This window comes from Numenius arquata, chromosome 6 (assembly GCF_964106895.1).
Source record: "Numenius arquata chromosome 6, bNumArq3.hap1.1, whole genome shotgun sequence".
Lineage (NCBI taxonomy): Eukaryota > Metazoa > Chordata > Aves > Charadriiformes > Scolopacidae > Numenius > Numenius arquata.
The window spans coordinates 64625311-64651968 of record NC_133581.1 but is presented as its reverse complement, the minus strand read 5'-3'; the positions used below and the strand labels follow the sequence as shown (position 1 = coordinate 64651968).

Genomic DNA, 26658 nt, shown 5'->3' with positions numbered 1-26658 from the left:
GTGACTATGAGAATTTACTGCACTAATTTTGTTTGTAACTTCAAACGGTGAGCTCCCATTGACTCAGGCAGGACTCTCTGTGCTGGGCCCCTGAGAACTGCTGTCCTGAAAGTGGTATTTTGTTGAAACATAGGTCCTGCTTCAGAAAAGACTTTAATTTCACGTTACCCTGTATTCACTCCAAATGACTTAGAGCAGCTGTAGCAGGAGCAGATCTTTCAACAAGAAAATACCTCCGCTCTCCGATGCTTTTTACCACCCGAGAGTGAGCTCTGTAAGGACTTAACATATTTCAACACATCTGTGCTGTCCTCAGCTGACAACCATTCCAAGAGGAATCCTGCAACGGGGCTTAAATTAGTTGTTTGGTTTAGACAATCTGTGAATATCCGAAGATGCGAAGGTGATCTGATTCTGTACAGCAGGGACCGTTGTTGCACTGAAGGGCACTGGAGAAGATGGAGAATCTAAGCCATTGGGGTGTAGTATTTATTAAGAATCTAGTAGCAAGGGTTAAGGCAGCTTTTTCTTTAAAACACCTTTTTCTTAGGTGTTTTTCAGATCTTTATTTTTTTTAAATAACTTTCCTGAGATTTCTTTCAGAAATTTCTCTCTGAATTGAAAAGTGTTTTAAAGTGGTTTTTTTCTTTTTCTTTATTTTTTTTTTCTTTTAAGTAGGGATTTTTGCCTGCTACACTCAGCTTTAACTTTCCATTTTCATCTGTTTTCACGTTATCTGTGCAATAGATTTTTCCACAGTTTATCAATTCAGGCTCAGCTTGCCAGAAACCATTTTATCGCTTCTATTTGTTCCCATTTTAAAAAACAGAAAATTAATTAGTGGTAAGCTCTGGCAGAAGGAAGGAGTGCTTTGGCTAGGGTTACTGCTCTTTATTTGACAGGTCACGAATCATTCCAGTGTTTTTATTGTATTGTGTGGAACTGATAAAATTCCACCCATCAGATAATTCATCCCAATTCGCTGTCGCAGCAGGTCAGTCTACAGTGTGCAATATTAATGCAAAGTTGGTTCTCTTTGCTTGGAAGATTTTAAGAATCTTTGTTTTCAGTTTTCAAAATACAAGTAGCATTCATCTCAAGCTTTGATTCATGCTTTATAGCAAGGAAAGTATCTCCTTGTTGCACAGTCCTAAGTAGAGGTGATGAACAGACCAGCAAGCTACTAAAAGCATCTGATCACAGCATAATGAAAAATTTGCTTTTTCAGGCTTTTTCTGTAGGTGTTCGAAAGGGTAATTCCTATTAAAAGTCTTCCCAGCGTCCTTCCATCCCCTCATGCATTTTACCCTCTAAAGGGCTAACTACATTAAAGTCATTGTCACTTGGGTACTGTTGATATCCAAAGTAATCTTTGCCTTTTCCTCCATGCCTTTTGGTGGGTAGCTGGCCACCTAAAAGAGGATGGAGGGGGAAAAAATCATGCAGCTTTTTACTAGTGGAAAAATACTAACAAGCAAGAATAATATAACAGGATGAAAATGTCAATAGTCTTAGTCCCAGTAATTCAGGATATGGCCAGGAGGCTTCATGTCAGCAAAGTGCTAATAGTGGCTCTTGATATTTAAGTTCTCCTTGTTTAAAAAAAGAATAAAATGGAAACAAGAGAAGCCCTGGAAGAAACTGAAAATGCGTGCTGTTCCCTGCTATCCTCTGTAATCTCTTGCATCCCTTTTCATGGATACTTGCTGGTGCTTTTTTGCATGGATCTCAGAAATACAGTTTTTATTTTGCTCTGTGTAATTGCCTTTCGATATGAGAATTGCTTTGCAAAACACTTTTTAAATTAGGTCATTCTGCTGAAGCATGCACTGGGCTAATTATGATTACTTTGCTTCCCTGGGCATTTTTGTGCTCACTGAATTTATTGAAGTATTATTTTATAGCTGGAGCTGAGAACTTACACAGCAATCAAAACTATGTGGCACCCGGAGTGCGTGGTTGTCCTCCCTGTAGTCTCTGAGGGCTTTGGCTTGTGGGCGACATCTGGCATCTAATCATTTATAATTGAATTCCATATAATTAAAGAAATGTTTTCAAGGATTTATTTTGGAGTAAATGTAAAGAATACGAAAGGGCTGGAGAGAGCAGCCATCCTCAATTTTAAACAAACAAAAGGGATTATTTTTTTTTTTTCCTTTTCCTGAGAAAGCTTCTGTTGTAGAATCCTGTAGGTGAGAACTCGTTAACTACAGTAACACATTTGAGACGGGAAGTCATCTACGTGTGTTGTCTTTTTTTTTATTTTCTTGTGCTGCATAACTTTGCATACGGGTGAAATACAACTGAATGCTACCATCAACAGCAATCTGAGTGAGACAAACCCTTCCGTGTGGTTTGGTTGTGGTTGTTGGTAAAGTGTGCGTGTGAGAAACTCACAGCGCTGGAGCCCAGTGCCCGAGACCGAGCTCTTCAGCATCTCTCTTAGAATAATGCGTTATCTTACAGTTGCACAGGAGTTATCAGGGCGTGTATTTTGCTATAAATCTCTCGCGGTTCTCAGGTGCATTTCTAGCTTTCTAGCGCGCTGATGAAATTACCTTTTGCTTTTTGCCTTACATCTGTCACGGGGGAGCTTGACTTGCTTTGGCTTCAGCCGTTTCCCGAGACAACAGGCTGCTATTGAGAGGACCAGAAGTTACCTCTTCAATTACAATTCCTTTTTTCTAACTAGGAACTATAAACAAGTTGTTCTTAAAAATTGTGCTTTGTCTTATCCTCATCAAGCAGAAAGTGACCTACCTTAATGCAAAACTAGGTATCTGGAAGGAACTGTCCCTCAGGAAATGAATTTAATGCTTGCTTTTGCCAGGGTGATGTCAAACAGCTGCATACCCCAGATAAGTTGTCTACTCTGGTACAGAGGGGTTTTTTCCTGCAAATCCCCAATCTGGAACAGTCTTTTTATGTCTCTCTATCTCTCCAACTCATCTCATTTTAAATTTTATTTGAAGACCTCTTTTCCATTTGCTGAAGCTTTACTTCCCTGCTCCCCAGTATTGTACTTAGCGCTCCTTCCCCTGCTCATGAGTCTGCAGTTTAAAGATGAGTTGAACCTTGCACTCCGGAAGGATTCAACCAACTTACGATGTAGAAGGAGCATAATATCATTTCTCCAAGGTTAGTTTTCTTTAAACACAGACTGTGTTTATTGGTAGCTAAGTGGGTTGAGATGGAGTTAAAGAATTGGCCTTTGAGGTTAGTGCCAGGTTATTTTTTTACTTCAGGATATTTTTTTAAGGTAGATGATCAAACTAACAGAAAAAGCAATTATTTCAGTGAGCTTTAGCTTGTGGGAAAATCTGAAGTGTGTCTTGTCTGACTCTGAAAACTGTGTTCCTTTCTAATGTTTGATGGTTATTTTTCCATTATTTTTCATATTAGAGTATATTTTTTCAACGAGTAGCAACAAACAGTGTGAAGAAAGTTATGTGCAGCTACTGTTCTTCAGAAAGCTGCCATCTCTTAATTTCTCAGTAGGGGAGAGACGTGCTGTTTGGCCACGTTGTGTACTGCATCTCACTAATTAAAAGGCCAGTGTTTCTCTGAATAAAACTGACTGCTGTCTTCTGTAACTAGAGATAGGGAATGGGAAATGAAAATGGTCTTTCAAGTAAACCCATTGTGGTCAAAGCTGTGGACTGCAGGAGCTCTTTACTGAAAGCCTTTGGATGACCTGCTTCTTTACTACAACTTTATTGCGATCAAATTTCATTGGCACTCTCGATACCTGTGGGCTGGGACCATAAATTAAACTTAAGATACGGCCTGAGGCCGAACCTTGAAGTCTACTCACCACTATTGGATGGATGGACTGGTGGAAACTAGTTCTTAACTCATTTTTATGGTCTCGTGCTGCTCTATGCCATCTCTAGTTTGATTTATTTTCCTATATCCAGCTATAATGAAACTTTACTGAAATCCAGGCAAATTAGTTCTACAACTTTTCTTTTTTCCCTGGCATTAATCTGTCTAATTAAATGCTGTACAGGCCTAGCTTAGGGTCTCTCCAGTAATAAACGCATATTGTGTTTTATTCCACTTTTCCCTCTTACCTTACTGCTAACCGTTCCTTTCTTCAACATTTGTTTTAAGGCCTTGCATATAATTTAAGAAAACTGAAATAATAATTTTCTTTCTGAAACGCAAACAGTATACTACTTTTTGGTAGTAAAAATGCTTCCACTATTAACTTGCTAGATAGACCTTGATTTCTTTTATTTTTCTTTTCTGTCTTTTTCTAGGATGGAGATAATCCAGTTCTCACAAATTGATTATCTGTATCTCTCTGCTTTTGGTTTTATATTGCCTTGGAAAAGAAAATTCTTTTATTTTGGCTTTGAAAGTCTGGATGCCATTTTTAACTGACTTTCTACTGAGCATAAAGGATCTTTTCATGCTGTTGCTATGACGTGATGTAATACTAACATCAACACTAAAGTTACGAGCCAGTGCCTTGGTAAACTGGTGTTGATGCTGTACAATTGGCATTGGGAAACAATGCTCTGAGTTTCAGTTTGTGTTGGTTTAATTGGGTAACGGTTGAAAAGTCTGGTCAACACTGCAGGCTCCCCGAAGCTGCAGGAAGCTGACCGTGTTTAACCTGGGTACTGGGTACACCTCTATCGGAGGCTGTTGTACAGTTTATTTGCTTGAGCCACTTATCTACGTGTAAAAGCACAAGAATTAGTGCTTTCTAAAACTAGACTCTTTCCCGTGCTCTGCCGTCTGGTGCCCACCCTGCGCTTAATCTGAGTTCACTGAACATGAAATAACAGCGAATGCAGATACAGAGTTGTTAAGGCTTTTAATGCCACTTCTGTCATGGTAAAGCTACTTGGTGAAACTGATACGAGTGGAAAAAGACACCATGAGTGAGACTTAGTAATGACAAACTTGAAAACAGAAAGCTGTTTGGGGCTTTCATCACTTTTTCAATCAGCAGCGCAGCGCCGATCTGCACCTTTTTAACTCTGAAATGAATAAGCATCAACTTTACAGAGAGAAAAAAGATAAGAGCTTTTTAGTTTCAACAGCTAATCACATCTGTACAAATCTGGCCTGTGCTTTTTCAGTTTACAAATTCAGCCTGTACTGAATTTACAAAAAAACTCTTGGCATTTGAAAAATATACAATTAGTTATAGTCTTTTTTTTTTTTTTTTTTTTTTACCTATGCACTATGTTTTTACATTGTTGAATCAATAGCTGATTTAAATCTTGAATGCAGTATTTGATATTTGGTTGCATAGCTGCATTTTTTTTATTTCAGCTCTTTATATTTTTAAGCATGAGTATTTAAGCATCTGAGCAAGTTCCGAGGAATACAGATGTAACTGGTCGAGTTGAGTGGCTGCAAGTGGTCTGGCAACTGAGATGGTATGGTAGATAGTAAGACAATGACTGAAATCTCTTTTTTTCCTCAATGTAAAGACTAGATATATAAAAAAGGTAATAGTATTTGTTTTCAGAACAGCTTTGAGTGGTCAACATGTTAAGTTTCAAATACCTTTTCAGTATGTGTTATTTATTCACAGTCAAGAAATGGGGACGCTGAGGCATAGATGCTGTGACTTACCTAGCTTTATATACGATACCGTCCTCCTGATTTCTCATTCTGAGCATCACATTCATGGAACTCACATTTAATTCCTGTGCTTATTCTTTCCAGTGCATTTGTACTCTGAAGAAAATGGTTTTCCCCACAGGGATCTCCCGTGGACCAGTCAATCTCGTTGAGGCAGCAGCATCAATATTCCCCCTCCCTGCTGGAGGGAGCCCGTGGGGTCTCTTTTGTGGGTTTTGACTTGCAAATGACTGTCAGACTTTAGGAGGGGTTTCCCTTATGATATTTAAATTTAGTACTGTCACTGAGGGACCTCCTATTAAAATGTAGATGATTAAAACAGCTCTATCATTTATCAGTGAAAATTATCTTTTTCATAGTTATTGCCTTCACATGCAGTTGAAGTGAAGGGATAGGTGGCAGCTCCTCGATAGCCGTTTCAGCTCAGCCAAGTAAAGTGAGGCCCTTGTCTCAAATTCACTGCAGAACTTTTAATACTTTTAAATAATAAATCAGTTCATTTACCTACATCATTTCCCCCAACTATCTTCCTTTCTGGTAGGTTTTGTCAATGTTGTTTCGGATTTGCTCGGTGAACGTAGTATTTCCCAAGTCGTTGCAGCTGGGATGGTGGTTGGAGGAGGTGGCTGTTTGGATTGCAGACTGTTTCAGAAGCGTCTCTGGCATCAGTGCTTTGTTTCTGTGACTCCTTTTTGATCTGGTTTTGAGAGCGCAGTTAAACTTAGCCCAGCGTTATAGTAATGTACTTTTATAGGTAATAAAGGTAAACTGCTTCCATAGATCTTTGTTTCTTATCTTGTGGTATTACTTGGTAGAAAGTTCAATATTCAAGAAAAGCTAACTTCAAACCAGCACTAAATCTGAAGTCTGTGGGTACAGAGATCTGAAGAAAAAAGGATTGCTGCTTTCATTCTAATGGGTTGTTAGTTTTTTTCAGACGTTTTGTTCAGGTCTATGCTTTGATGCATCCTCCTGTCCTACAAATCACACTCCTACCTGGGTTTGAATAGCAAAAGAACTAAGTCTTGTTTTATGTCCTTGGAGGAAGCGGGAGGATATCATAGTCCCTAACATGAATGGGTGAGCACATATATAACTCTTGCATATTTATTTATTTGTAGCATGAGTCAGATTTGGAGAACCGATGTCATAAATTTCCTTTTGCTGTTGTTTGTGTGTGCATATAATTACCGTTATATGCTATAAATACAATTTTGAGTAAGACTTCTCAGGCCAGCTTTTTCCTGCAGGAGGGGTAATACCCTCTGGGGAAGGAGATCAGTTTGGCAAGAGGTGGCAAACCATAACTCTGGGCAGTTTAATACCTTGACGTTTGTTGGAACGGTTGTAAATATTTATTATTGTCCAGATGTAGAGGTTGAATGTAGTTTTGTACTTGCATTTTTTTAAAAATGTGCTTATTGGAGTCTTGGGGAACAAAAAAAAAACCTCTGTACGTAACAATATATATGTGTCTGGCTTTTTTGCACAAATCTGAGATCCTGCATTGCAAGAGGTGCTGTTGTGGTCCATCAAGGAAGCTGGCTTTCAAGGAATAGCCCTTACATTGGATTTAAAGTTGCTTTTAAAAACAGATTTTCTTTTTAAGAACCGGCATAGAACTGAAGGGAAAAGAAGTATTAGCAAAACATAGCGATGTTAAAATAGAGTCCTCATACTCCGCAGCCACGTCTCTGCACATAAAGCATTTGACCTGGAAGAATCTTCAGCCTGTTAGTACTGCTCAGGTGAACCAAGCAAAGCAATTCATTAGTAAAGCTCTTACTTGGCAGAAATATGAAAGCAGGGACGTTGTTCACACTGTTAAGAGCTGAGCACTGGAGGAAGGACACTACCCGAAACACTAGAGCAATATGGCCTGGTTTATTAGGCCCATTAGGATGCAGACGTTTCATTCTTACAATTTTTTTTCTAAATACTTTGATGAAAAATCTGAAAGTTTTTAAATGCTTCCCTCTTATCCCAGGAACTAAACTTCATAAGTTAAGTTATTAATGTTTCTTTTATGGATGTATCCGAAATGAACGTTTGAGTTCAATTTTTTTTCTGGGTTGTAATACATTGATTAGTCTTTTTAATCAGTGATGCTGGTGAAATGATTTGTTGCAGCTCAGTGTGTTCAATCTCCCTCAGCCACTACTGATAAACTCTTTGCATCACACACATTGAAATTGCTGGATTAGACTGATATCCTTGGAAAATCAGATTGACTAAATCGTGTTTGTTTGTGTGCCTGTTTGTCAACTTTCTCTTCATAATTTTTATATTCATGTAGAATGTTTCATGTAGACAGAAGAGGGAATGATTTAAAAAAAAATGATTATTAGGTGTGTGCAAGTACTACAAAAATAGAGGCTGGAGGAAAGACCACTGCGGCTGTTTCATGATTTCCCATTTTTATTAGGTATCAGCAAGTACACGTGAGAGCGAGCATTTGTAAATTGTCTGCTGCAGGAATACAACACAGTCATTAGAAAACCAAACCAGGCTTCGTTATGGCCAGCGTTCACGGAGACAACTGTTAGAAGTTAAATTTTTAAATGATTCCAGAACATAACATAATGTATTCTGCTACGTTAGGTTAGTTAGCTACATGACTTGGCAGTGTGAAATATTTAGACAAAATAGTGAATTGTGAGTGTTATAAAGATCTTATCAGTACAGGGCTATGGAAATAAAAATAATAATTAAAAAAAAAAAATCATGCAGATTCAGGATTTCTTCTGTATAATACACAGTGTGAAAAATATCTCCGAGGTCTTGATCTACCTGGACAAAGGTTGTGCCAGGTAGCACTTTGGAAAAATACTTGACTTCTATCAGAGGAGATCTGACCTACTAAAAGAGAGGACTGCTTTGCCTTGGTTTCTGAAATAAAATTTATCTGCTAGTAAGGGGGTTTTACTACCTTAAAATAAGTAATTTTAAATAAAGACATAGTTTTAAAAGTACGTTCTCTCATTTAAAAACAAAACCCTTTCTTTTCTAAATGGAGGCAAATAGTAAATTAGGGCAGATGTTGTCAAGCGGTTACAACTGTTCAAAAGACGAGCAGGGGAACCTCTATCAGCTGCAGAGACATTTCAATTTCTGGTTTTTTCATGGTCCTTGTTACAGTTTGTCCTGACAGCTGACAATAGCTTCTTTGGGATTCTGTCCAGTTTTTAATTTATGACCATTTGAAAAAGTGGTGGTGGCCACAATGGCATCGGAACAGATGGCATTATGAGGGTCACAGACCCAAAGACTTACCGGAGGGCTATGAAATGCCGTGACACAAATGCAGTCTGTGATGATGCTCTGTTGTGTTAATTGAATGCCTACCCAGAAGTTGGTAGGTTACAGTTGCCAGAAATAGCTGTTCTTGATGTAAAGTCGAAAACAGTATGAAACGCTGTCAGATCTATTAAAGTAATTGATGCGTCAAACTTAATTTCCTTTAAAATTGGGATATGAGAATGGGAGCAGCTGGTGATCTCTGTTAAAAAAGAGTGATGTAGCTTCAGCCTGGGCATCCAAAGGCATCTCATTTGCTGCGGAGTCAAACCCCGAGCTTCCTTCCCTAGGCCTTCTTCCCAGAAGGAGGATGTTTCATTAGTAGGTGCAGTCTCTCTGCCATGTGCATTACATTTGATTTAATCTAGCATTTATAGCTGAATATTTTTGCTGAAGATAAAATCCATGGATGTTTAACACAATAGCTGGTAGGAAATGTTGGTATCTCACCCCACTCGCAGCGGCTGCCTTAAGTTCCAGAATTCCCACCTTCCCCCCCACCTCCCTCCAAACCCATGCTGTTGCTGTAGTTTTTATCCGTGGAAGTGGAAGCTGCCACTCTCCATTTCAGCTCTTCACTCGGTGAGCGTTAACTTCCCAGTTTACTGATTCTGATCCAATCCGAGCTTTGTGTGGGAGCGCCTTATCTGCCTTTCTCGTATTCTTCCTGCCAACTGTGCTCCAGTGAACTAGAAAAGTGACTCAAATGGGCAAGATTCTGATGCTCTGGGAAGCAGGATTCAAATCCATTTCAGCTGCCCATAATAAACCGAAGGAAAGGACTGAGGGAGAAACGGCATCAGGAATTACGCTTTCTCTGCAGATTCCAGCCTTGTGCACTAACTTTTTAAACGGTTGGGAAAATGGATTTCAAGAGCTATAAACCAACCGCAGCATATGATTTAACATGCTGTGTCAATTAGTGCAGTGATGGATAAACCAATTATAAAAAGTCCGTAACTGCATTAAACTTGTGTTTTGCCTCAGTCTTTAACAGGAATGAATTGCCATCACGAATGGCAAACGTAAAATTAGTAGTGGAAATGAAAGTATGGAAATGGCGTCAAATACTTGCTGGTGGAAGAGTATGGAGGAGGTGGCCGGAATTCTTGAAGAACTGGTAGATGAAATAACAAGTCATTAGTCCAGTAATATTTAGTGAAACTGAAGTTAACAGAAGATTGTAGGATGGTTAATGTGCTGCTTGTACCTGGGAAAAGCAGTTGCAGGAGAAAGGCAGCAGTTGGATTAGAAGTGAGACGCAGAGACCATTCTAAAAGAGGAATACAATGTCTTTCACAAATATAAAACGCAGGGGCAAGACTAAGTATGGAAATGACTGGGGAGGAACAAAGAGCTGGGCCTACATCTCCATTGTTCTACAAGACCTACATCTTGGTTGTTCATGAGCTGGCCAAGCCCAACACAAGGCTTCATGTTATCCCATTTATCAACGTCATCATCTTCTCAACAGCGTAGTCTCACCATTTATTTTGTAAGCCCACAGATTTCTCCTTCCCATATGGAGGTGGTGGTGCTCATCCTCCGCTTGGTTGCTTTGTGTCCCCAAAATATGGAGACTGCCATGCCCAGTAAAACCAGTTGAGGCTGGTCAACAGGGCAAGTGTACCCACAGTGTAAACTAAAGCATGGGTTTCGTTTGGGGTTTCCCCCCAGGCTTGCCCTGTTATTCTCTTGTAGCCCCCAAGTCACGTGGCTGGGTGACAAAACTGGCCTGTGGCTTCCCATCGGTGTTGTCCTTACGCACGGTGAGCACTGTGGTGATGGAACTGCAGTGCTGGAAAGTCTCTGGAGCATTTCCTGGGAGGAACAGGAAACTTTAATAATAATAATATATGCTCCATGTAAACATGAGACAAATTAAGCCTAATCAAAATAAGGCTTGGGGACATTGGCACTGGAATAAATGAAAACAAACTGGCTGGGGAAAAATTTGGGAAGATGATTTGATTCCTAGATGATTCCTAGTGCTTACAGTCTAAACATCGCATGGAACAAGAAACCGGGTGCTGAGGTTGTCGGTAACAACAAGGGAGCAAAATGAACGGCCTAAGAGAGCTCTTCTGATGTTAATTAAACTGAAAATATCTTATATTTGGCAAGTAAAAAATTAAGAATGCACGAAAGGATAGTTTGAGAGAAGCTGATAGGCTTGTATGGAGTTGAGTTATAAAAGGTAGGTGATACTTCAGTTATATTTATCTGTTTGCCTCCAGATCAATATTAGCAAAAGCTGATATGTTGAGTTACATTAGTTTTATTTTTAGATTTTTATTTAAAATTATTCAGTATATTCAACTTCTTCAGGTTTTGTGAAAGGTAAGTCAGTACCTTTCACAAAGAAGTGTTTGGGGACTACAAGCCCTTTCTCAACCAGTAGTTGAGGTTTGGCTCTTCTGATCTCCACCTGATGGTGCCCGGGTGGGAGGGTGTTTGCCTTCCCTTCTCACTGAAAATAGTCTTCCCTTGAAGATGGGTCTCTGGCAGTTGTCCTGTGGGTCTGACCAGGTACCAGTGAACCTACAGCTTCTGCCTTTCTCCCCCCAAGATTCTGAAAGGAAAGGGGGTGCCTTCCCTCCTGTGCCAGGAGGTTTTTGCAAGATGCCACGAAGATGGCTCTTCCCATCGTAGTGCCCTGAGCCCGAGGAGCAGATGGCAGTTCATCAGCTTTGGGGGCAGGGGGGAAATGGTCTGTTTCCTGGGGATGCTATAAAAAAATACATATTTATTAATGCTTTATTACAAATGACCTCTTTTTCTTGGAGATTATTGCAATGCCAGTCTAGTATGTGCTGCTGTGGTGTCATAACACCTTTGAAACGGTGACATTAGCCATAGTTATAACTTATGTATGTACATACTTCTATATGCAAAAGTCTCTTTGGCTAAGGGCAAAAGGAAGAAAAATGTGAATAATGTGCTTTAATCTTGGCATTTCTGTTTTATTTTAGTAATGAAAGGACTGGTCATCTTTTATCCTATGCTGCAGTTCTGACTCTGAATATTTAATACAGCATTTGTCAGAATATTTGAGATAAATGCACATGCATAAATGCAAAAAAGGTACTTCAGAAGAGCATCATTCACTTCTGATGCCTTTTCCATAGTCGCGAAAGTTCAGACAAGTAAGTGCTGGTTTCTGTAATGTTGAGTGTGTACAAGTATGGACTGCAAGTGCTCGCCTTCAATACGGTGACAATCTAGCTAAAGATCTCCAAAGGACTCAATTTGAACTCTGACAGTTCTGTTAATTATAAATTTTAACCACAGAACCTAGGACTGGATACGGAACTCTGATTTTTGCCTTTGATACTCAAGCTATTACCCTGACATCAGATTGATTTTTTTCATTAGAACATTTGATCAATTTTTCTAATTACTATTTCCAGAAGCCACGTACCACCAGTACGTGCGTTGTGATTTTATAGAAGAACTGTCATTAATGAAAAACAGCTTCTTAAAAAGCCATTGCTTGCTATTTCTTACTATTTATTATTTAATTCTATCGCTGCTTGACTGGTGGACGGGAGAACATGAATTTCTTGACATTAGAGGTAATTTTGCGTAGAGCACAAGCTTTCAAAACCAGGAACCTTCAGATGTACTAAATTGAGATCTAGCCTTTAAGCAGTGGAGAAAGGACACTGAATTCCCAGTATCCTCAGTTTTTGTGAAAAGTCAAGCTTTTGCTCAAATGGTTGAATATTGGCTCCCTGCGATGGTTTTGAGGCTCATTGTTACAGCGTCGGTCTGAGGTTTTCTGGTTCTTTAGCCTGTTCTGCACTTGTACCATTTTTTGGAGGATTTGGGGTTTTCCTTTTTTGGCTACTGAAAGCACTTCTGTGCTAGTCCTGTGTCCTGAGTAACAGAAATGCAATTTTTCTCTACTTCTGACCCTTTGACTCAAAGCTTGGGAAATAACGGCATCTGTACCAAGCAGTACCTCGGAGCAGGCAGGCAGTGGGCAGCGTGACGGTGCAGTGCTAAACCCAGCCTTGCTTTTGAAACCCTGAAGTGTTGAAATACAGCCACAGACCAGGCTGACACAATGGTAGAATTTCAGTAGTGAATAAACTGCAATTAGTTCACGCACGTGTATCTACCTAGAGGAAAAGGGGTGAGTATATGGATGGCAATATACGGGGATATACTGAGTTAAGGAAATTACTGTTAGGCCCATTTCATAAACAGCACTGTCTGTAGCTGCGATCTCCAGCGCCTGTTTTCCTTGTGGGTGGATGTACCTGAAGGAAGCTGTACGCCTGGGAAATCCTCTTTTCTCATTCGTGGGAAAGGTGAGGTGTGCTGGGAGGGAGGACGGGGGAGATGCGGCGCTGCTGAGCTTCTGGATGGTGGGAGGAATCCCTTACGCTTTAATGTCGTGGTATCGCAGCTGGAGGAAATGTAAAACGTTTGCAGCAGATGACAAGTACTCCAAATTCAGGACTGGTGTTATCTGAGGACTAAGGTTATATTTCATTATTCCCTGATACAGGACAGGGAACTACTGGAGAGAGTCCAGCAGAGGCTACAAAGATGCTCAGGGGCTGGAGCATCTCTCTGATGAGGAAAGGCTGAGAGACCTGGGGCTGTTCAGCCTGGAGAAGAGAAGGCTGAGAGGGGATCTCATCAATGCTTATCAATATCTAAAGGGTGGGAGGCAAGAGGATGGGGTCAGGTTTTTCTCAGTGGTGCCCGGTGACAGGACAAGGGGCAATGGGCACAAATTGGAACATGGGAAATCCTGTCTCAACATGAGGAAAAGCTTCTTTCCTTTGAGGGTGGCAGAGCCCTGGAACAGGCTGCCCAGAGAGGCTGTGGAGTCTCCTTCTCTGGAGATACTCCAAACCCGCCTGGACGTGTTCCTGTCCAGGCTGCTCTGGGTGACCCTGCTTTGTCAGGGGGTTGGAGGAGATGATCTCCAGAGGTCCCTTCCAACCCCAGCCATTCTGTGATACCCATGTTGATGCAGTGCTTACCAGAGCTGTAGCCATCTGACTTTGGAAGGAGGAATTGTCATGTTTTTACTGAATTTGTAGCTACAGCATATGAAATGAGAGACCTTCAGTGTAATTTTCAGATGGAGATAAAAAGGTAGATAATCTCTGAAGTCACTAGCTGTTTCCCTCTATCAGTAAGGTGGTTTATTTGTTTCCAGTATGCTCGCTATCGTGAAATTAGTTCTCACAATATAGCGTGGTAGTCATGCCATGTTTTTATCAACTGATGTGACATTCACATACGGTGTAAATCAAAATTACAGCAGACTATTGCAAGATCATGTTGTCTTAACAGGAAAAGAAGTCCCCCAAGAGCTTTCATCTTGGTGGAAGGCTGCGATCAGCAATTTTAAAAACCCCACTTCAATTTTGCACCTTTCTGCATTATCAGCTGTGAACAGTAAGGAACTAAAAGGCAAGCACATCCCTGTTGGAAGGGGTCAGTCATTTTTCGAGGGGGTTATGAATACACAGATGCACCAACAACCACGCACATTGGTTGTTTCACGCTGGCAACGTGGAGTTCAGTGAGTAACGGAGCCAAAGTTGTTGTTTTAAAAAAAAAAAAATCTGTTGCCAAGCAGTGGGTTTTCTCCTAGCAACAAGTGTTTTGCAGCAGGGGAAGCAGTTGGATACCTTGGGGGGGGGTGTGTGTATGTTAGCACGGGGGGAAGGACAGAGAAATAAAAAACTGGGGTTGGGAGCTTGCGTCAGCCGTGACCCCGAGCACAGAGCCCAGTTGCCGGGTGAGCTGGGGATCGAGGAGGGCAAGCGAGGGGGGGACGAGGCAGGAAGGGACACGTAGAACAAGCGACGTTTTGGGATAGGCAACAAACAAAAATGTTGGCTGCAGGCACGGGTTCATATTTGTTCATCACTTGGTTTGGTTGAGTTTACATTGCAGTTTCATTTTCCATTCAGAAAAACCTAGGTATTTATTTCTTTTACAGAAAATCATCTTTACGTGTAAGCGTTAGTGGTCAATCCAGTTGTTTTTAAACCTTATAATATGGACACCCTTCAAAATCCCTGCATCAAAATGCATCTGTGTCTGTCATTGCAGTCATGGAACTATATTTCTTCATTATTTTTCTGATGGAATGGCTTATTTCGAACTGATACACCATGTCACAGTTTTTTCTCACTTGCAGAAAATAGTTACTTACAATGACGAAACGTGCAACTGGTCATGATACACGTCTTCGAAAGAAAGAGTTAATAAACGATTTCTTGTGCAAAGGCTTAATTCCATTAGATGGACATGTTTCAGCACAAATTCATCAGCTAAAGGGAAAATAGGAGAGCAGAGTATATAAATAATGTGCTATTTCACTCTACGTAAGTGTAAAATATTGATTATAGAATACATTTAAACCATGTATCTTTATCACAGAAATACCAGCTGCAGAATTTTACTTATTTTTCCAAATATCATGACAAATTCTTCTCATTGTTGCCTCGCTAACACTTCTGTTTCGTTATTATAGCATAACACTGACAAGTCTCTGGAAAACCTTCAAGTTGGATAGATTTGTTTGAAAATAGCAGCCACCTTAACACATGCAAAATAGGCTGAAAAAGCAGCATGTAACAAGGGGCAGTTTTGTGATGCTAAAATTACAGTGCATATGGATTTGCAGTGCATACATTGCATATTAAGTTTTGTAACTCTTTATGGTCATAATCCTTGATTTTCAAGTTTTTTAGATAAGATGGGATGTTTCTCTCATGCCTTTCTGCATACCGCGGCTGAAAATTGATTCTGTCTTAGGCAGGTTGGGACTTGTTTAAAAAAAATAAAATACAGTGAACTGAGAAAATTACTGAGGAGTTGGATGTAATGAGTTCTTTAGGCCTTTTATTTTAACTTTTTTTAAAAAAAAAAAATCGTACTTTTCCACATCTGTATAGCTCTATACGTGATTATATGTTTGCAGCTGTTAATGGGCTTCAGCAGGTTATCAGTGAACCGGGCAAGTAGTATTTCCACTGTTCTGTCTCCCTGCTCTCATCGTTAAAAGCAAAATCAGTCCTTTTTTTTATTTTCATATGCTTATAACGTTTTCTTGTAGTGGTTGTTTTTGCAAGGAAACTTTTAGCACTGAGGGTATTTTTTAGCTAAATAAGGTCTGCATCATCCAAATTTAGAAGCTCTTGAGCAAACAAGTCGTGTAATAGACCCACTGGGAAAAAATTAATACCTTACCTGGTAGAACTCAAATCTGTACAGTCAAGTGTTTTGCAGCTCAACAGGCTGCAGTTCTTAAACATGGTGAGAGCCTCTGAGGGTTTTTTGCATATTAGGTTGGCCACATTTCTTCTGCTCTTCATTTCTCCCGGTTACCAGTTTCCCTCCCTGCTGAGTTAGGAGAGAGTTCAGCGCTAAGAGTTCAGCATCCTCTCTGAAGAAGGCAAAAGTGGAAACGGACCCATGGCCAAAGTTCCCATTATGTTTTTTCCACTTTTAAATAAATTTCATTGCTTTTGAGAAGATCTCCCACCTATAGTCTATATTTTTCTTAGAGAAAATGAAATTGTTCCTCTTGATGTCAAATGAATAAAGGTAAAAATCTCAAGTGGTGCTTCTGTTGAGAGTGAGAACTGTTTATTTTCCAGGAGGAGCGGAGTAGTTGTCAGACGGTTAAACCTTAAGAAAATCTCCAGCCCTCTTAAGCAGACATTTTTAGTCACATGGAAGAAACCAGAGTGATCTTTATAGTGTTACCTTTTTACCTTTTGTTAGTGCAAATCCTGGTTAGCACTTTATGGTAAAGCTCTGGTGTGGTGAGACATAGGATGGCTGATAATGATGGCTTTAATTTTTAAAAAAATTATTTCCATGGAAAAAAATTTAATGTTAGCTTCTCATTTGCCTAAAAGCAAATTTTAAGTGACCTTACTAGACCCCCCTAGATGGCTAGTTTTGATCGTGTTTTCAAAAGCAGAAATCAGTTATTTAAGTAGTTTTCCATTTCTGTCCCATGTTTATTTTTCTACCTGTGTGTTTTCCGTTGACTGGTCGGTTAGTCGTTATGGCAGGTAAATTCACGAAGAGTGAAAACCTGGTTGCAGAAAAAAAAAAAGATACCTTTGTAGCAAGACTACGCTACATGCTTATTTAAGCAATTAATGCGTTATACTATTGCTTATTTTATCACGTTCAGATCCTTAGTGATGATATTTTCTTAATGAATAATGATGCATTTGCTGACTGAAGGTTTTACTTGGAGACTGTGTAAAGCTGCATTTGGAAAGTAGAATTCATTTGAATGTTTTCCGTTTTAAGAATGCTCACGTTTAGCTAATGAAAAATAACCTTAATGTGTTGAATTGCGAGGGGAAAAATAACTGCCAAAATATAATTTTGACACGTCCAAAATATATCAAAATATAATTCTGGCTCATTGAAGAAGGTATTAATTGTAATTATTGGCTTTACTGTAGCATCACCATAGACCAAATCTTAAAGGTATCTTGTTTATGTAGGATACAGATAGGTATCTAATGACATTCTGAGTGTCATCCAGGTGGAGTCCTGTTGAAGTGAATGCAGATTAAACATCCTGTCTTACATGCATTTGAAAATTCCATTATGCAGCTCTGTGCCCAAAAGTCTGTGAATATGGTGTGGGGTTTGCTGGTTGGTTGTTTTTAAAACAACATGCATTTGAAGAATCCAGAATGCATTGTTTTTGTCATACCAGGCTGCTTCTTTCAGAAATAAGCTGGATACCTACCATAATTTTGCTTTTTAAGCTTTGTATTCGTTACTTGCACATTTCTCTGCACCTGCTTCTTCAGTGCAACCCAAGGGATCAAGAGAAAGTTGTTCTTACAACAGAAGCGTCCAAGTTCATAGGCAGCAGTTACATAGGCATGAAAATGTTATCCCTCTCTTTCCTCTCAGTGCAGTTGAGGGAGAACCTGATCCTGGAGCAGGAGCAGTGGGAGCTCCCTGAGACCTCTAGATCCGTCTCCTCCTCATACCCACCAGAACACACAAGCTGTTGCTGTAGGACTCGATCTTAACACTGTTTTACACCCTGCTACTGCGAATAGAAGGCTGATCCAATTGCCAGGAGTGTTTTCACCTTTTTTTGGTAAACTTACTCACAGACAATTTATACACACGTATTCTTGTGCCAACATTATTCTCCAACTAAAATAGTTTTCTCTATTCTGTTCTCTCTACTGTTTTTTATAGCAAGTAACTTCATCTCGTCTCAGCTTTCGATTTGCTAGGTTAAACAAACCAAGTCTGTTAGTCTCCTCTTGTAAATTTAGATTTTTATCGATCATCTCAATAGTCATTTTCTGTGCCTGTTCCCGTTTGACCTTTGTGGAAGAGACCGGACCGCGTGAGGTGCCAGAGGAGGCCCTACTGTAGCTGTGTCGGGCTAAAGTCTCTGTTGCCTTTCTCTACTGGAAACCTCTCCTGATGTCAATTGAGTTTTCCTCTTTCACAGCAACACCTTTTCACGCTCATCCAGTGGTCTCCTGGTATATCCAAGTCCTTCTCCCAAGCTGCTTGGTTGGCTGGCTTCCATCACGCCACAAAACTTCTCTATTGTGCTATTTTCCACTTTGTTTTACTGACTCATGCTACAGAAAGCAGTACAAATCTTCTTAACTTTTTCTTATCTAATCGTATCATCACTCTCATAATTCTCGTGTCATTAATTAAAACGCTAAACATGATTAGTCCCAAGACGGTATCCACAATACAGAAGATACAATCCCCATTCTTAACGCATGCAAGATAAGTATAAACGCAGGTTATTCAGCCAAATGTTTTGGATGGTACGTTAAGATATTTCTGCCTATTCAGACTTAATAGCTGTTTTTCTGGGCTGTATTTGTGTAGGTACCTGGGAGATATTGAGTAATAAATAACAAATTACTTCTGTTTTGACAACCGTGCCAAGAGCCGTCAGTCAGGGGTTGGGTCCTGTTTGGCTGAGCATTATTAAAACAATCATTGGGCACATGCTTTGACAAATGAAGCAAAGAACAGCAGTTTGGTACGTGGGGCAGTGTAAAATGAAGTGAGGTGGAGGAAACACGTGTAAAATCATCAGTCAACTAGAGGGAATCTTTGTGACTCCAGACTGGATGAGGAAAGAATCAGCAAGATCTTGAAAATAACCTGCAGCAGAGAAGAAATCCCCCCTTTTTATTAGTTCCTAAAGGGTTTTGTTCTGTTGTGGTGTGAAGCTTGTGTAGAACCTTGTTTGTAGTGACTACAGTACCTCCCTCTCCCAGGCAGCACACGGCAATGCTATTTTTGTTTTTTTTTTTTTTTTAGAAAGCCAGCCCCTGTGGGCTCCTGAAATTGAAAAGTCCCCGTTACTCCCAGCTCTGAGCCCCGGCGATGGCCTGGGCACTGCGAAGGGCCGCTGACCTTTCCTTCAGCAGAGAGCATCCAAACTCTACAAATCTGAGTACTGTGGATTATTCAAATATCAACGGATCGGAGACATGAAGCGCTGCTTTCATGTCTGGTGGTGATGGCACGAAAAAAGTCTCTTTGTTTCTTCAGAGATTCCCTTCACTTTCTGCCCGTGCCATTTCTGATTAGAGTTTTCTCTTGGAGTTTTTTGAGTTGCAAAATCAACTTCTACAATGTAGAACTGGCTAAAAGAAAAAAATAGGATTTGCTTAGAGAGTTTACAACATAAGGACATCCTGAAGCGGCAGAAGCTGGAAGCCTTAATGTGCTCAGAGGAGATCAGTGGTTTGCCAAAAAGAACCAACCCCAAAACAACCCCAAAATTCTCTGCAAACCAAACATGGGGAAAAGTAATAAACAAAATCTCTACTGAGCTGCAAAATGAAGAAGCCCACGCATATTAGAGGCTTTTATAACTGTGTCAGAAGCAAATGTCATAAATTTATCGGTCTTTTATGCGAAAGAGCTAGTGAAAGAGATGCAATGGCAGGAAAGATCCTGCTTTCTCCTCGCAGGATGCCAGCAGTTGTCTTCAACACCTCTGTCCAGTACTGCAGCATTTTAAAAAATACAAATAACAAATAGATTGCTTTAGATTTGTGTAATTCCTTAGGAACTTACTGTTGTCATAATCTTCTGTAGAATGGGTGTTTTCCTACTAATATTTCTTATTATTCACTCAAGTGATCATATAGCAGTTTTTCTAATTGATTGAGGTGCCAAAAGTCCTATTCTATTTATTTTTTTTTAACTTTCTGTGCCTGTTTATGAAGAGGGTAACACGCCAAGGCTGAAGGTGTGAGCCATATGTCGCTTTGGTGCCCCTCTGTGTTTCTGCAGAGTTGATGTGTTGTTCAAGCCCATCTCCAGCCATAAAGCAAGAGACCTACTGTTATTCTGCAGATAAATGTTGTCTGGACATCTGCTGCTAAATAGGAAAAGGCCAGAACTGGTAGCTTTGAGATTTTGTTTCCTGTTGGGAAGCAAAGGAAAATACGCAGTGAAGGACTGGGGTAATTTGTATTGATTTCTGGGAAATCTTAGAGGAGTTTTGATTTGTGGGTTGTTTTGTTTTTTTTTTAGGGTTTTTTGATTTTAGTGGTTTGGCTTTTGGGTTTTCCTTTTTTTCCTGAAGGATTTAGTACGGAGAGCAAGCATATGCTGACAGCCGGTAAACTGGAGGTCAGTTTTCTTGGCTGGGTGGTGGTGCGAGGTCACTGAAGGATGTTGTTGCATGATAGACATTCCTGCTCCCTCTCCCTGTGGTCTGTAGGATAACGCTTTATAGAGCAAAGCCAGGCAAGGACCACAAACAGTTTGAAATGTTCTGTGCCTCGGAATTTGGGTGAAGTCACCCAGGCAGGAGATCTACAGACTGGGCACTCGCAACACATGACATCTGACCATCGTTCTGAGAGAGTCAATGAATCTCTAGATCTCTCGTTTGGGCTCAGCCCACAGCTGTAGTGACCAAATGTCACCATCCTTTTGATGCTCTGTGTGAAACGAGTCTAATTTTCTCTCCGTTGGTTCTTTGGAAGCAAAGCTCGTTGCCTTGGTGCTGCTGCCCAAGGCAGAGTCGTGGTACCATCCCAGCCTGAGACACCAGTGAAAGATGGACTTTTGGGAGACTCTCCCTCTGAAAAGCTGTGGCCTCAAAACATGAGGGTACAGGATGTGACCTGATTGCCCGCGCAGGAGGGGTTCCTTCACTAGTGCTAAATAGCTTATATTCTTAGAAAAAGTATAACAGCAGGCAAGCAGCTAGTCTTTGCTCCAGTTCTATCACCTGGGAAATCTCAGGTACGCTCTTTTCCCACACGGAATAGTGCAGATGTGACATAACGTGTTTCTGTTCCCATCAACAGGCTTCTATCTGCAAAATTTGGTTGTTTCCTTTGGTCTTGAAAAGAACAGCTTGTGTCCTTAGCAAGCAGGGAAAATAGTCTGCCATATTTGGAGAAAAAAAATTTACCAATATTCAAAGAACTCTTATGTTTAATTAGTATAAAATATAAAAATCCACATAGAAAAAAATGAAGATTTTTGAAAATTAAATAGGCAATCTTGTCTTGAAAATTAAGAACATCTTAATTTTACCAAAGTTAGGTGCATGCAGCCAAACCACCTGTATTGATTCCATCTCCTTACTTTGTTTTTTTATAGTTTGACATCTGATACCTACCAGTCACTGACACTTTCCTGCAGGGAAAAAACACTGACCCTGTGAGTTATCTGATTTTGGGATTGGAAGTACCGGTCACTCACTCTGGAAATGCTGACTCACTTGATGGCTCAAAAAAAATCCAAAACCAGAAGAGCCCTTTGGCATCTTTATGTGAGAACATCTGCTGGGCTGATGGAAATTAGCCTTCATTGCATTTATTTATTTACTTACCAATGCTATACAGCACTTTTTATAGTGTTCTTCAGAGCATGGTCTGCTCTTTTGCTCTGTAGGATGGAGTTCACAGTTCTGCCTGTGCTGGAAGTCAGCCTGCTGGGCAGAATTCCAGAAACATAGTGTGGATAATTCAGGGCTTGAATAGAATTTCAGTACTTCCTAATCATCCGTGCTTAAAACTGAAAAGGATTTGAGGGACAGATGTACAGAGAGAAATAGAAGTTGTGGTCCAAGGAAGGGGGGGTTGGGAGGGGAGAAGTCACAAGGAATCTGTAAGCATGTAATCAGGATTTCTGGGAAACAAAGATTTGTGGTCCATATGCATTTTGCAGTACAGAATCACAAGATAAAAATGCCTAACATCGTTAGGATTACTATAATCCTGGAATAAAGCTCTCTTATTGGGTCATTCCATGACTTTACTGGCACACACAGCTGAATGTGATGGATGGAGATTTCCACTACCTCTTTCAGCCCGTATCCTAGTGGGTTTGGACATCCTCTTGGATCGTGTGGTGTTGAATTGGATCCCATCCTGCAGAGGAAGATGAAGAATCTGTCTCTGGGAAGTTCCTGAGGAAATTATCTACCTGCTGGACCTTAGTGCACTGCTGGTGTAGTGTTAGTCCCAGCCCAGTTCCCGTTCCACAGGCTGAATCAAATGCCATGGCTGTTACCCATTGGGCTGAACTGGGCTTTGTCACTGTCCTCCCCAAGAGCTGATGGTGCCGTGCGTACGATCTCAGATGTTATAAGACGTGAGCTGGGTGCTGAGGTGTGCAGGCAGGATACAGACACTTCAGGGCACGCACCTTAGTGGGACTTCAGATGTGGGAGCTTGCAACGAAAGCTCAGGTCTCAGTGATTTTTGGTTGTTGGGTGGAAGTTTTGTTGTTCAACTCAGTTTTTGCATTTCAGCGTCTTTGTTTCTTGTCTGAAGCCACTTGACTCCCTGTTGGTATGGAGTAGCCTGCTCCAGTCCTGCTACCGGTCATTTCTTTCCTTTAGAAAAGAAAAATAACTTTAAAAAAAAAAAGGAGTATTACAGCCTACAACACTTTGAACCCAAGAACTACATACGTGTATTTCATTGTTGTGATATACCATCTGAGCTTCAGGAAAGTCCTGCTGACTATCTCAACCATTTTTCCTTGGTTTTCTCACAGGCTCTGATTCTTCACCAGCTTGGTCGCTATAGCTTGGCGGAGAAGATTCTCAGAGATGCCGTCCAGGTGAACTCCACGGCCCACGAGGTGTGGAACGGCCTGGGAGAGGTGCTGCAGGCTCAAGGCAATGATGATGCTGCCACCGAATGCTTCCTGACGGCGCTGGAGCTTGAAGCCAGCAGTCCCGTGGTCCCTTTTACCATCATTCCCAGAGTCCTTTGAGAGGTCGTCTTCATCAACCCATTTCGGTCTGACTCCTGGGTGAGGAAACCCGGGGGCATCAGACCTGCCTGGTAACTGGTTAGTTTGAAAAACTTTAGAGTTACGGGTTAAGAAACTCCAGTCTTTTTGTGGGGAAGTGGCCAAGACGGTGACGTGATGCAATATATGAGCGTGAGACTGAGGGGAGGGAAGGGCTGACCAGAACCAAATCACTCATATCGCCTGCATTTTTTGCCCTGGTAGTTTTAAAACATCGTTATATTGTTCATGGATGATGTGCCATATTTTGTTAGTGATACTTGAGTGTTACATAAAATTATAATGGAATCAACTACCAAATGTAGAATAAGTTAAAATTCAGTGGCAGAGCAGACTATTTTTAACAAGGCTGTTAATAAAACTGTTCTCTTCCTGCCTCTCAACCTCTTTTGGCCCAAAGTCAAAATGTGAATTTTCTGTTTCCATCTCTATTTTAGTCCAGGCCAGAAAATCAGTTGAGTTCTCGTTTTTAGTTGTTAATAACTGTGATGTGTGGCTAACTGTTATCTCTATTTAGAGCAAAGGCTGAGTACAAGAATATTTATATTTTACCAATGTATGCCTGTTACAAAAATATATTAGTTATTTAAGTTTAACTTTTTTATGTGAATTCAGAGTTTATTTATCAATGGAAATATGTAAAAAGAAGCCTCAAATGGAATATTTACTGACATTCCTTATACATGACCCACACTTGGCTAAATGGGAAGATTATGTTAATAATAAAATGATTTTTAAATGGAACCTTTCCCGTGTCCTGGTTAAGAACCCAGGGGCAAATAGGCGGCTCGTGAACACGGTTTTATGATACGGGGCCTGCGGCCGGCTGGCCTCAGAGCTGAACACCACCAAAATTAAGTGCCCTGAGGCCAGTCTAGAGCCAAGAAGCTGCAATACTCTTTGCCAATTGTGTTGTTTATCTTAGATTCCAGGATTCCTTAAATCTTCACTTCTTCTCTAAGATTCTGTGATTCTCCTTTTTTGCCTCCTTCCACTCCAGCTCTCGATGAAACCAGATCATTCTGCCTCTCCATAATACCTGAACAATAACGTATACCTTGGTAGTGCTTGGGAACAGCGTATTAAATATTTACACGCTATTCTTCAGTTTTCCTTACCTGTCTTCGTAGTTCTGTCTCAACGTCTCCTGCACTTTGCAGCCCTTGAAGGAAAAGTTGGCTGGAAACTTATTCCTGCCCTATCGGTAGTAATAGGGCCAAGTGTTTAGTAGACAAACACTTCCCAGAGTTTGTCGGGGCTGCGTGGAGAAGAGTCGTCCATTGCAGTGAATATTCAGGGTGCCTGAGCTGGGGTAGTCTAATGTCTGCTCATTTACAACTTCGGGCTCGTACGGAGCCTGGGAAGAACTCCAGGTTTCCCGTTAGACTGTGCGCTCCTTGGTATTTGCCTGGTTTGTCGCAAGAAGTGGTTTTAAAGTGCGAGATAGCAGATGATTCGGAAAAATAACAGCAAATGTTTTTCCTTCGTCGCTCACCTCAGACACACGGAGGATCTCGCTGCGGCACAGCCTCGGCGCGCTCCAGTGAGAATCTCCAGATGGCAGAAGACTTAAACTTGGGGCAGCTCTTCATTTTTGCGTCTCTTTTTTCCCCCTGGCATTTCATGTGCCTTTCAGGCTGAGGCTACTTTCAGATTGTATCTGCTTAGTGCTTAGACCATATGTTCTCTGTGAAATGAACCAAAAGGCTATAATAGTGTTTTCAAATCTATTTAAAAGCCAGTAGAAATTGTGTCGTCTTGCTCACTGCGAAAACATCAAAGTTTTCCTACCCCTTTTAAAGTGCCTGTTTTGCGTGGTTTCTTCCTACTGTCCTTGGCTTTTTTCCCCCCCTCTTTTCTATTTGCCAACTGTTCTCTCTTTTCCAGTCCCAGCTCACAAGACGTGCTCTGGCCCTGCTGTCTTTGAGCACCCGCTGGATGGTACCTGCTGTACGGAAAGATGCTGTGAAACATTTATTTGTTTAATTGAATTCTTCTTGAGCCTGTCTGCTATCGCGGTTCAGTTACTTACATTTGTAATACTTTTCACAGACACGCTCCTTCACCATATTTATTCACCTTTTATTATAACATCAAAGCTTCTCTAACAAGGCAGTTTTGCACGTAGGTCTGCGACTGGCGGCCCTTCTCAAGACAGCTTCAGACAGAAGGGGAGAAGGGGAGAATTCCGTAATAGCAGAACTTATCTTTGATTCTTCTCGTTTAATTTAAAGTCCTGGCCTCTTTTGATAAACTCCCGAAGTGGAAAGGTTAGCAGACTAATTGTGTCGTATCTTTTATTAGTGGAGAAGTTGTCCCCGCTGTTGTGTATGTCGGGTGAACCTGAATATTTGTTTCATTTTTCTTACACTGGCATCAGTTTCACTGTAAATCCACGAGCTTCTACCTCTTGGGAGTAGCCTCAGCTACCTATTTTTAAAAATAGATTCTCACTGTAAGACTGTACATTCGGGACTTTTCAGGCAGAAGTGGAAATCCTTGCAGCATACAAATTAAACAGCAACACTTGTTTAAACATAGTTTTCAGCTTAAAAATAAAGTTTGTACGTTTTACAGCTGTGATTTTATTTTTGTTTAAATCGAGTAAGGCAGCCAAGGATTTTTTTTCATATCTCTTTTAGCTGATACACAGAAAGATCTGCCTTTTGCAATCCACGTTCAGACTGCTCTGGTATCTCGGGCGCAGGAGTAAAGCGAGTGATGCCGGTGTGAACAGCCCTGTATTCCCCTCGGTGCCAGTGGGTCGGTGTCGTCTGCGTGAGGGCTGCTCCTGGACTTTGTGGGTGACCCCACCTCCATGTGAATACGCGGATCTCCGTGGGCTTTTGCTCCCCCGGCCTGTGTTGGAATTAATAGCTGTTCAGATGAATGGTGAGATAAATCAGGGGCTGATCCAGCTGAAAACTAAGCCAACCGCTTGCTGGCTGCCTTGCCCCTGGGTTTTACTAAGCTTTGGATAGAAGCCTGGCAAAGGCTTCAGGTAGTTCTTTCATCTGATTTACTGTAACATGCAGAGGAGAAGACAGGCCTTCCCCTCCACACAGCAGCCTGTACTGGCACCAGTTTAAAATGGTGATTAAATTGCATTGTCAAGCACTCGTACTGTATCGCTATAATGACAAGCTGCACAAGCTTGAGATCTCCAGCCTTTCAACGGGGATCAAATACACTTCTCATCCAGAAGACGGGAATAGCAGGTTTCGGAGGAGACTTCCCTTTCCCTGCAGTGTGCTTGTGCTACTCGAAACAATTAACATTTGCTGTATTAAGCAAATTACTTATTATTAATGTACTAGAGTGTAACAACAATCTCTGTTGCACATGATAAAAGGTCTGACTCCACGGCGCTTAAAATAAGAAAACTTATCATTCAAGTAATCGATTAAAGTTCATCTCTAATTTTGGTGGAGACAACCGTTTTTACTCCACGAATTA

At 40.8% G+C, this 26658-nt stretch overlaps 1 protein-coding gene across 6 annotated transcripts in view; it reads left to right on the top strand.

Moving 5' to 3' along the window:
• Nucleotides 1–23944, top strand: part of TTC7B (tetratricopeptide repeat domain 7B) — a 133040-nt gene extending 109096 nt beyond the window's left edge. For 4 of the 6 annotated variants that reach the window (XM_074148561.1, XM_074148560.1, XM_074148562.1 and 1 more), the window contains one exon: nucleotides 22942–23938. In XM_074148561.1, the coding sequence (XP_074004662.1) occupies nucleotides 22942–23163 (222 nt within the window). In that variant the 3' untranslated portion in view covers nucleotides 23164–23938. Of the gene's footprint in view, nucleotides 1–22941 lie in introns of all 6 variants that reach the window. The other 2 variants (XM_074148564.1, XM_074148563.1) reach the window with 1 other exon arrangement.
• The last annotated feature ends 2714 nt before the right edge of the window (nucleotides 23945–26658 follow it).